Below are 10,901 nucleotides of genomic sequence, written 5' to 3' on the forward strand. Positions count from 1 at the left end.
GAGACCCTGTCTCAAAAAAAAAAAAAAAAAAAAAAAAAAAAAAGGGAAACTAGGGCAGGCTGGATCCTCTGCTTTCATCTCACAGCCTGCCCCACATTCCTTATCACAAACTAGGGCTCTGGTCCTGATAGAAATCCCTAAACAGAGATCAAACAGCTATACAGCTGGGACTCTAAGCCCTGTAAGCCCTAGGTTTCAGTATCTGTGTGTGCGCACCATGAGGAATGGGGGCTGAGAGATGTAGCCCGAGCTGACAAGGTCTGGAAATAAATGGCCGGTTTTGTGTGAGTGGCAATTAAACTTTTGCATGCCTGGCAGCGGAGAAAGTCAAGCCACTTAGACTCTCAGTCACAGAAGAAAAGGTTAGCGAATGTGTGTCTGGGGATGTTGAGGGCATGTGGGGTAGGCAGGTCCCCTTGTGCAGAGACCAGGGAGAGGGACACTGCCTGTGGCTCCTACACCCCTCCCTCCAGGTCTGGTTGAGATCCCAGTTCCTCCTATCATGCCCACACCCTGAGCCCTCATTTCCCTCTTCCTGGGAACTTTTACCAAGAGGAGGAGCTGACACCTCCTCCTCCATCCCAGTTCTAAGAGATGACTTTAGATCAATAGGGGAAATGAAAGTGACTTTCCACCACAGAAGCACTGCTCTTCCAGAGTCATCAAAGAGGACTCAGGAGACATGAACAGGGATCTGCTTTAGGGGGCCTGTCCCGGCACAGAAGATGGGGCCAAACCTAAGAAGCCAAGTATATAGGTAAAGATTTCAACTCATACTATAGTTAAAACCAGAGAATATGACTTTGGGGAGCTTCAGAAAAACTTTTAATAAAGAAGTGAAGAAGGCAGTTGTAGGAAGGGAAGCAATGCCCACTGAGGGCAGTGGGCATAGGTACAGCACTCGGGAATATACAATGAAAGCCAGTGTGGTGGCTCCCATCTGTAGCCCAGCACTCAGCAGGCAGAGGCAGGAGGAATGCCCAAGCGTACAGTCAACCTCAGCTACAGAGTGAGCCAGGGCTCAGTGCTAGGCCAGCCAGGGCTACCGTGAGTGAGACTGTTCCCCAAAACAAAATGAGAATGTGCCAAGGTGGGCCATCTCCTGGGAGCCCCTGCAACTACTGCCACTTCCCACCCCAGTATGGACACAGTGGGGGCACTGACCTCTGTGTAGATGGAAGGTGTCAGGTGGCACAGAAGTCGCACATCATCCTCTTGGCAGGCCTTCATGTCCATCATTAGGCAGGTGTGTAGATCACCCAGCTGGGTAGCCTGGGCAAATGACTCGTACAGGTTCATCTTCCCTGCAGCAGCTTTGCTGAAAAACCAGTTATGATTAAGCCAGCAGCCTAACCGGGACCTCAAACACCCCCAAGTAGGTGCCTATGCTGCCGAGTGCTCTGCCCTGAGTGCCCTGTGCCCACCTATCCCATGTTCCTACCTGCTATCCCCGAGGGCCTCGCAACTTAAAGACCCGGAGATGTTCTTCCTTCTCATGCTTCCCCAGTGAACACTCCCAGTGAATACAGGGAAGAAGGGCTGCAGAAGGCTTTCTCTAGCCATAAGAAGGGGCAAATAAGACCATATACAAAACCTAAATTGGCACAGACTTATATGCAAGAATGACCATGTGGTTCTTAGCAACAACACGACCAACCAACTATAGGAAGCTGGGCGTATCAGCAAAGGACTGTAAACCCCTGAACTTAGGAGGATGAGGCAGGAGGGCCTTTGGACCCTGTCTCAAAAAGAAAACAAACAAGCCAGTCCTGGTGGTGCACGCCTTTAATCCCAGCACTTGGGAGGCAGAGGCAGGTGGATTTTTGTGAGTTCCAGGCAAGCCTGGTCTACATAGTGAATTCCAGGACAGCTGGGGCTACAGGGAGACCATCTCAAAAAGACAAAAAAAACCCAAAAAACCCAACAACAACAACAATAAAAAAACCCAAGTAGTAGTGATGCAAACCTATACTGGCAGCACTACAGAGGTGGAGGCAGGTAGAGGCAGGAAGATCAGAGGGTCAAAGTACAAAGTTTGAGGTCAATCTCAGACGTCCCAAAGAAAAGAACAAGCCGGGCGTGGTGGCACACGCCTTTAATCCCAGCACTCAGGAGGCAGAGGCAGGAAGATCTCTGTGAGTTCAATGTCAGCCTGGTCTACATAGTGAGTTCCAGGACAGCTGAGGCTACAGGGAGAATCTGTCTCAAAAAGACCAAAAAATAAATAAAATAAAAGAACAAAACGAGCAACAACAAAATCCCAACCAAACAAACACCAAGGACTGGGGGTATAAATGAATGGGGGCAGTACTTGCCTAGCATGGGCCCAATCCCTAGCACCACAAGATAATAACATACATTAGAAAGCAAGTAAAGATATTTGAACTCTCACACACTGCTGGAGGGAATGTAAAGTAGCTGTAGCTACTTTGGAAAACAGTTTGGCAACCCTGGCGGGATGTGATGATAAAGATGCTGTCTCTCTGACCTCTACACACATAAACACACATGAATATGCACACACACGTGTATACCCACACCCACAACAAAGTATACAGTTCAGTGGATTTTATAAGCAAAGTTATACAAATATGCTGCTGCCTAACTTAAAACTGTTCATCACTCACAAAAGAAACTCATACTGGTTTTGAGACAGGTTATAACTATGTAGTCCTGGATCTGGCCTGGAACTCATTATGTAGAGCAGACTGGATGGTCTCAATCTCACAGAGATCGGCCTGCCTCTGCCTCTTGAGTGTGGGATTAAAGGTGTGCACCACCACAACCAGCTGAGATATGTATACTTTAAAGGATTAATTAACCAGGTCTTGTTGTGCAGGCCTATAATTCTGGCTATTTGGTAAGTCGGTAGGAGGATGGAAAGTTCAAGATCTGTCTGGGCTACAAAGTAAGCTTAAAGCCAGCCTGAGAAACTGGTCTGGGTCTGGGCATGGTGGTGTGTATCTGTAATCCCAGCACTTAGGAGGCCAAGGCAGGAGGATCAGGAGTTCACAGTCATCCTTGGCTATATATTGGGTTTGAGGCCAGCATGGAACTGTCTCAAATCACAACAAAAAAGGCTGAGGATATGGTTTAGTGGTAGAGTGCTTGCTTAGCACATAAGGCTCTGGATTCAGTCCTCAGCCCTGCAAAATCAAACAACAAAACACTTAGCACACGTTATACTTATATCCATGAAGATTACCCTAAAAGTTCGTAAGTGGATCCATCACTGACAGGCAATTGGATCTTTTTTTGGTCTTGAGACAGGGTTTCATGTAGCCAAGGCTGGCCTTGAACATCTGCCTCCACTTCCCAAGTGCTTAGACAGCAGGAGTTAGAAATTGAGAATTCTAACCTAAAAAGTAGATTACTCCACTGATGGAGTCAAAATTTGATAGTATATTGGAAGGTAGTGGAAACTTCTGCAGGTGAGCCTGGTTGAAGGGCCTGAGGCATGAATCTGAAGGGATGTCTCTTGCTCTTCTCTGTTACTCTCTTCTTCCTGGTTATGGGCTGGACAGCCTCCTCTGCCACATGCCCACTAAATGGTATCCTGTCTTACCTCAGGTGTAAAAGAATGGATCCAGGGGCTGGAGAGATGGCTCAGTGGTTGAGAGCCTTTTTTGCAGAGGACCCGGGTTCAATTCCCAGCACCCACATGGCAGCTACGAACCATCTTTAACTCCAGTTCCAGGGGAATGTGAAGCCCTCTTCTGACCTCTGCAGCATTGCATGAACGGGTGCACTCACATACATGCAGGCAATACACTCATACATATAAAATAAAAATAATAAATAAAATATTAAAAAAAAAAAAAAAGAATGGATCCAGCTGACCTTGGATCAAAACTTCTGAAACCAAGAACCAACATAAATCTTTCTTCCTTTAAGTGGTTTCTCTCAGGTTACAAATGCCACAGCAATGTAAAACTGACTAAGCCAGCATGCAAAGAGCCTGGCCTTAATCCCCAGCATCAAAACAAACAAGTAAAATGAACTGTGTTGCTGCCAAGGACAGGGAAATTAATGTGTAAGAGAGGCTCTCCAGGATGCCCTTGTAAAACACAGAGATGACACGTACCTTGCCCTAAGGTAGTAGAGCAGGTGGTAACCAATCTTGGGCTGCTTCTGATAAAGCTCAGAGAGAAGGTCCAGAAGAAGTGAAAAGCTGCTGTTGTCTTCTTGCATCTGGCACAGGTTCCTAGAGGTGGGTGGAAGGAGAGGTGGCTAGCAGGCAGGCTCCTAAGGAGCTTCTGGGGTGGAAAGGATTGACTGCCCACTGAATACCTCCTAATCCCTGGAAAAGGAGCCCCAGGAGCAGGACAGGAACATATGTTTGCTGTTAGGGAGGATGGTAAGCAGAGAAGGCTCTCTTCAGCTGAGTGCTTACCTAAATATTAGGTAGAGAGGTTTTCCTACAGACTCCTCCAGGGACCTAAAAGAGGAAGGTGACATGTGAGAACCTCCCCAAGGGAAGAGTATCTACAGGCAGATAACACAGAAGCCCAGGTGTCTGCCTGCTCCTTTCCTACCTAAAGGCAAACTTCCTGCTGCCTAGAGGTTTGGTAATAGAGACAGGCTCCTAACACAGAAACAGAATCCGAGAGCGTCATCCTCACTGAAGGTGAGAATCTTGCCCTTCAGGGGGAGTCCAGGCCAAAGTCCAATCCACCAGAAGCAGCAAAGGTTGGGGGCTACTGGTTTGGCAGTAGGGCTGGAAAAACAGGGCAGGGATGCTAGTCCACTGGCCTAGTACTATCCTTAGGGTCCAACAGGCAAAACTGTTTCAATGCATTACTTCATGTAAGGGTTGAAATATCAGGTATTTTAATAAAGAGTACTTTTTCTCAAGTCCATAGTAAGGTGCTTCTTGGAGCTGAAGGAGCACATACAGGCTCCTGGGGCCCAAGATGTCAGAGAAGAGGACTCTTACTCTTCAGTGACCTCTTCAGGCAACACCTCTCCTCGAAAGTGGGCCTTGAAGAGCTCCTGCAGGCAGGAAGCAAGGACAGACAGCTGCTCCGAGTCAAAGTCTTCCTGGGTGGTTAAGACAAGAGAGAGGAGGAGGTATCATGACCTAGACCCACATACCTTACTAACCCAACCTGCCCAGAGTCTCTAAGCTTATCTGCTTCCAGCTCCCAGATCAGTTCACTCCTACACTTGCCTCTAGGAGAGGGGAAGGTGGCAGTCAGAGTCCAGTGAAGCATGAGGAGCTATAAACTGGGAAGGCTGGGCTTCCCCTTACCTCCAGGACCTGGTCCACAATTTCCTGCATGACCTCACACTGGGCCTCCGTATCACTGTGTATAGGAGTGAGAGGATATCAGTGACAGACAGCGCAAGACATACCCCAAACTGAGCACACTCACACCCAGACCTAAAAAAAAGAGCTCTGGCCAGGCATGGTGGCGCACGCCTTTAATCCTAGCACTCAGGAGGCAGAGGTAGGCGGATCTCTGTGAGTTTGAGGCCAGCCTGGTCTCCATAGTGAATATAGGACAGCTGGGGCTACAGGGAGACCCTGTCTCAAAAAGGCCAAAAAAAAAAAAGTACCTCCTAGGGTGGGGAGCAGGGTTTCTACCCACCTTCCCTTCTGTAGCTGGAGCACTTTGTCCCTTAGAGACTCATCTAACTGATCGAGGTAAGGCGTGATATCAACCGGCTCCTCTACAACTGTCTCCTTGATTGGATGAAAGCGAAACTCTCTCTTCTTTCCTGAGAGAACGATGAGAGAAGAAGTGCAGCACCAGAGACAGCTCCCCGAAGCACTTGTCCCTTCCTCACAGCCCTGAGTCTGCTCACACAATGCAGTGTGAGTGTGAGAACCAGACTGTGCATGTCCCACAAATACCCACAAATGGGCAGGATCACTTTCTTTTACCCCTGCTCTTAGTGTCAAGCGCTAGGCTCTGCACCCTTGAGCCTCGCCCAGCAATGAAAAAAACTCATTTATCAACAGTGCTAAGTCAGAAAGACCTGTGAACCAGTCCTCCTGGGCTGTCAAACTCTTGCTAGCCTCACCTTTGCTATTGAGATCCTCCTCATCATCACTGAAGGCCGCTTCTGCATTGTCATAGCAACTCTCATCCTTATCTGACAGATGGTTGTCCATTTCAATGGAAACTGGCTCTTCAATTTTGACTTGTGAGTAAAGAAAGAAAGACCCCTGATGACCCCAGGTTCCCTCCAGTATGTCCCCACGCTTCTGGGAAGAGACTGGTGGGCAAGAGGGAGAATACGGTTTGAGCCCTAAGTGGGACACTGATACTGGAGTAAGAAACTTCTCACAGTCCTCCAGGACCCTCACAGAGATGTTGCCAGAACAGGAACAGTGCAGCACACGGATTCTCTATGCTCAGCTCGTGATGTGTGAGTAGAATAGGACCGGGGGTAGTCTTTTTCTTTCCTTTTTTTTGAGACAGGCTACCCAGGCTACTCTTGACTTCCTGATCTTCTTGCCGCCACACCCCCAGTGCTGGGATTACAGGCATGCACCACCATGCCCAGCCACTGGTGTTCTTTAATTTAAAACCAAGTTGGGAAGTAGTGCTTGATTTAAGACCTTATCCCAAAACAAAAGTAGAAGCTGGTCTTGTGGATGGGAATCTGAAATAAGGAGCAAAATCTGAAAATGAAGATGGCAATCTCTGAGGTGGGGTCAGGCTGAAGGCTGGGAAGAGAGGAGGTGAGTGAGTGGCAAGGAGGCAAACATCCCAAGAAAGCCTTGCACTCACTCAGAAGAGATTTCTAAGGGAAGAGGAAGAGGAAAACTGTTGACTGGAAAACCAAGTAAGACTAAAGGAAGAGGGAATCGGAAGAGACACGACAACAATTGATTAGGAGAGAAGTCAGGGAAGGGTCAACTGAGGTGAGCATCAGAGTGGAGCGCCTCAGGGATAACATCCTAGCAGGTCTCTAGCCTCCATCTAAAATGCTTCTCTCCCTCTTCTGGCACAGGCAACACAGAGGGACAGCTTCCATACCTTCCACAGGTGGGGAGGGTGAGCTGCAGAACTCAGGAAATTTCTCTCGAAGCATGGCCCGCAACTCTTTATCCAATTTAGGGTTGTCAAATAGGGGAGCCAAATGTCTAACAGAGAACACAAATGAAAGTCAACATCAGAGCTGCTTGCTGCTAATTCAGCATGGAGACAGACAGACAGTCAGACAGCACAATCGTGCCATCCTCAGACCCTTCATAGCGTGAGCAGGGGGCAGGCAGGCCTTTGAAGCCTTCTGTAATATGATGGCTCAGAAATGCCTGAACCAAGAGGACATTCACCCACCAGTAGAAGGTAAACTCAGTACTTTTTATAGCTGTCAGGGGAAAGGGCCAGTCTGCAGCTGGTATGACAATATCTTAGGTGGCATCTGATCTAGGGGGGGTGGACCTAATAAAGAATGGGAGACCCTTCCCCCACCCCCAACACACACCCAGATTCCTTACGCCAAGACCCGTTTCTCCACAATGTGGTTGAGGGAAGAAAAGACACCCTGCCGCACATGGCCCTCCAGTGGTGGGTAGAAGTTAGGGATGATCTGAAGGGAACAAATGGAGGGAATAACCACAGTGCTTTGCTGAACTAGTACTTAAAAGGTGTTTGGTTGTGGTCAAGGGACAGAGGGACAGTATGGCTGCAGAGAGGACTGCAGTGTTCCTGACAAACCCAGGCTACGAGGACAAGATACTTGTACTGGACCCAGCTGTTCCTCAAGGAGACTAGACTATATGGAGTCACCATCTTGCATTTGAGGAACCCTACAGTAACAAGGGCCGATCACACTGGAGATACCATTTGTTAACTCATGATAGGGCCACAGTCGAGGCACTGGAAAGACCCAATCAGGAAGACTAGCAGAGGGAACTGAACTCTGCTTGTCCAGAAAGGGGAAGATAAGAGGGCCACAGCACTTACACGGCACATGAAGTCCAGGAGTGTGGCAGTGATGGCTGGGTGGGGCTTCATGGAGTGATGCATGACCAGGATGGCTGGCTCTAGAGAATGTGAAATTAAAAGGACCCCCCACATCAGACACTCTGTTCCCATGTCCACTAGCAGTACGTCAGTACACATGAATGTCTCCGGAAATGCTGTCTATTCCCTGATTCCTATTAAGCAGACTGCCCTCCCCAGCTGTGTAAACCTTCGTCTCCCTCCTTGTGCCCAGCATTAAGCCAGGAGAAAGGGACATAGGAAGAGAGGAAAAGCAGGACGTGACATAGCCTTGTCCTCTGCCTAGGCCCTCCCCGCTCAGAGCCCAAGGCTTGGGGGAGAGGAGGGAGTGATTGGTTGGCCTCATCAAAGACATTTTCCTTCTAGGTCAAGGGAGAACTGATGAGGAACAACAGAACTTCTCAGAGATGAGCCGCCTCCACTCCACAGTGCCCTGAGATTGATGACTGCTGTCACCAGGATAAGGCCATGGGGGTAGGGAGTTTGGGAAGTGGTACTGCCTGGTCTCAATCACATACCTATGTTCATAATGCTATCCTTGTCTGGACTAAAGAACAGCCAGTCGTAAAACAAAGCCAGCTTGGCATTAGAGGCAGCAACATTTGACTGGAAAAGAGAGGGGGGAAAAGGGCTAGTTTCATCAGTCAGCTCCCTTCCTTCTAGAGCCTAGGGCCCACTCGGCTGCTCCATCTAGTAAATTTAGTTCCCAGTGAAACAGGAGAGACCCCACAGGTGTGAGGGGCACACAAGTCTGTATTACATGTGGTTTTACCAACCAAGGGGACAGAGAGGGGCCTGGGTTCTTCATGTACCCCACAGCACACACCCCTAATTCCCATAGGGAGCACACTGCTGAGTAACCTTGAGTTGAGGCAATGCTCATTGACGCCTCTAGCTGCCTTTGCTGAACCCAGGCACATTCCTGAAGAGACCCCTAGAAATAGCCCATTATCTTTTGAATCAGCACATTCCAAGGACACCATAAAATAGGGGAGAGGGATCTTGTTAGAATTCTGAGTTTAAAGGGCAGTTAGATGCCAGAGAATGGATGGTTTCTCACCCAGCACAGGGAAAAATATGTTGGGAAGGAAATGGTTCCTTTAATAGGTCTTACTGTTATTTGGGAAACATATCCAAAGCTGATACCAAAAGTCACAGAGGGGAGAGTATAAAGAAAGCAAGCCAGGCAGGTGTGGTGGCTCATGCCTGCTATCCAGCACTCAGAAGGCTGAGGCGGCAGGGCTGTTACATGTTTGAGGTCAGTCTGGGCTGCAAGACCTTTTCTCCAAAAATCAAACAGAAGAATGAAAGCCCTGAACTGGAACAGGAAGCAAGAAAAGTAACTACATGTGGTTTCTAGAAAGGAAGGAAAAAGGCAGGAAAGCCTCAGGGACCCAGGCAGGGATATGGTAAGGAACCCAGACCTTGAGTTGGGTATTATGGTGCACACCTAATTCCAGACTGAGACAGGAGGACTATAGCCTGCCAGAGTAGTGAGATCAAACAAACACACAAACAAATCTAGGCTTTGGGGCTTGGTGGTAAAGAGGTTGATGAACCTTATTCAAACCAAAACCTACATCAGAAATAGTGACTCAGTTTCTAGAGACACGAAGAGAGGCTTTCAGGAGACCACAATGAAAGGGTGTTTTGGGCTAGGATGGCCCTGTAGAGTCAGGAAGGATGGTGGAAATAAAACATGATGGAGAGGAACCATTCACCACCCAGCATTCCCTCCCCAAGGCCCAGCCCTTTACCGTGCATGTTGTCAGGAGCCATCCAATGATGGCCCATCGGGGCAAGATATCCGAACTCAGCACTTCATTAGAGGGATGGACTACCCCACAGATATATCGAATGAGGTCGCAGCGCAGAGACTGACTGTCTGGGGTTGAGAGGTACTGGCGCTGGAACCAATCTTGGTATCGCTTTTGTTGGCCAAACCGTACCTGAAGGAGGAGGAGGGAGTTGGAAAAAGAAACTTGGCAGGGAGGGTGGGATCGCATCTGAAGGTAAACGAGCACCACTGAACCCTAGGCTTGACTTAGACGGGCATGTCTTCTGACAACATATTTATCAGGTCATGTTGTCTCTTGAGTACCCTCTCTTTTTGGGGTGCTGCCTGATTTTAACAAATGTTGAAGCCCTTTCTAGCTTGCCTTGCATGGCAGTGGTACACTGTCCTTGCCTCTGACTGATGCCACGCTGACCTCCAAAGGCAGCTGTAGCCCAGTTTTGGCTGTTCGCGCCTGTACTAGTCACTGGTTCTCTGGTCAAAAGCATCTTTTTTACTGTCTTGAGGCACTGCTTTGCTAAGACTGTTCCCTGAGAGCAAGAGCTAAGCCTCAGCACTGACTGCTTCCTGGTACCGAAAGACCGCAAAAGGATAATTATCCTAGGCACAAACTCTCCAGACCTTGCAGTAAGTCCTTCTCCAAATGGACCTCAAATTCTTACAAACAGCAACACTACAGCCAGGCATGGAGGCTCACACCTGTAATCCTAACACTGAAAAAGCTGCTGCTCGAAGGGTGTGGTTGTGCACTCCCAGCACTTGGAGCAGACAGATCTCTGTGAGATCAAGGCCTGGTTTACATAGCAAATTCCAGGTCAGCTGAGGCCACAGGGACCCTGCTCAAAAAAAGTTGATGCAGGAGGATTCTTGGCTACATAGTGAGACCCTGTCTCACCCAGTCTCCAACCAACCAACCAACCAACAAAATAGCATCATTAAATGGAGGGTCTGGTTTTCTCTTTTATTATCTATCAGAAGATAACAAAATAGAACAGGAAGATAACCAAAAAATGCTTCTAGAGCAATGCTGTTGATAGGCTTTGTCACAGTGATGGTGGCTACTGAGCACTTGAAACCTAGCAACTGTGACAAATATAACAAATTTAAAGTTTGCTTATTTTAACATGTATGTGTGTGTGTGTGTA

At 48.3% G+C, this 10,901-nt stretch overlaps 1 protein-coding gene across 3 annotated transcripts in view; it reads right to left on the minus strand.

Annotated features, from left to right (window-relative positions):
- The window catches only part of Ints3 (integrator complex subunit 3), a 48,056-nt gene that overhangs the window by 6,699 nt on the left and 30,456 nt on the right, over window positions 1–10,901 (minus strand). For 2 of the 3 annotated variants that reach the window (XM_029557511.1, XM_029557516.1), the window contains 13 exons: window positions 9,719–9,910; window positions 8,480–8,567; window positions 7,923–8,002; window positions 7,454–7,545; window positions 6,990–7,096; window positions 6,028–6,147; window positions 5,592–5,721; window positions 5,252–5,306; window positions 4,937–5,040; window positions 4,394–4,438; window positions 4,085–4,204; window positions 1,442–1,555; window positions 1,165–1,318 (listed from right to left, as the gene is read on the minus strand). In XM_029557511.1, coding sequence (XP_029413371.1) covers window positions 1,165–1,318; window positions 1,442–1,555; window positions 4,085–4,204; window positions 4,394–4,438; window positions 4,937–5,040; window positions 5,252–5,306; window positions 5,592–5,721; window positions 6,028–6,147; window positions 6,990–7,096; window positions 7,454–7,545; window positions 7,923–8,002; window positions 8,480–8,567; window positions 9,719–9,910 — 1,401 coding nt within the window. The remainder of the gene's footprint in view (window positions 1–1,164; window positions 1,319–1,441; window positions 1,556–4,084; window positions 4,205–4,393; window positions 4,439–4,936; window positions 5,041–5,251; window positions 5,307–5,591; window positions 5,722–6,027; window positions 6,148–6,989; window positions 7,097–7,453; window positions 7,546–7,922; window positions 8,003–8,479; window positions 8,568–9,718; window positions 9,911–10,901) is intronic. The other variant, XM_008855299.3, reaches the window with a different exon arrangement.

The sequence above is a fragment of the Nannospalax galili genome, unplaced genomic scaffold (assembly GCF_000622305.1).
Source record: "Nannospalax galili isolate Female #2095 unplaced genomic scaffold, S.galili_v1.0 scaffold591, whole genome shotgun sequence".
Taxonomy (NCBI): Eukaryota; Metazoa; Chordata; class Mammalia; order Rodentia; family Spalacidae; genus Nannospalax; species Nannospalax galili.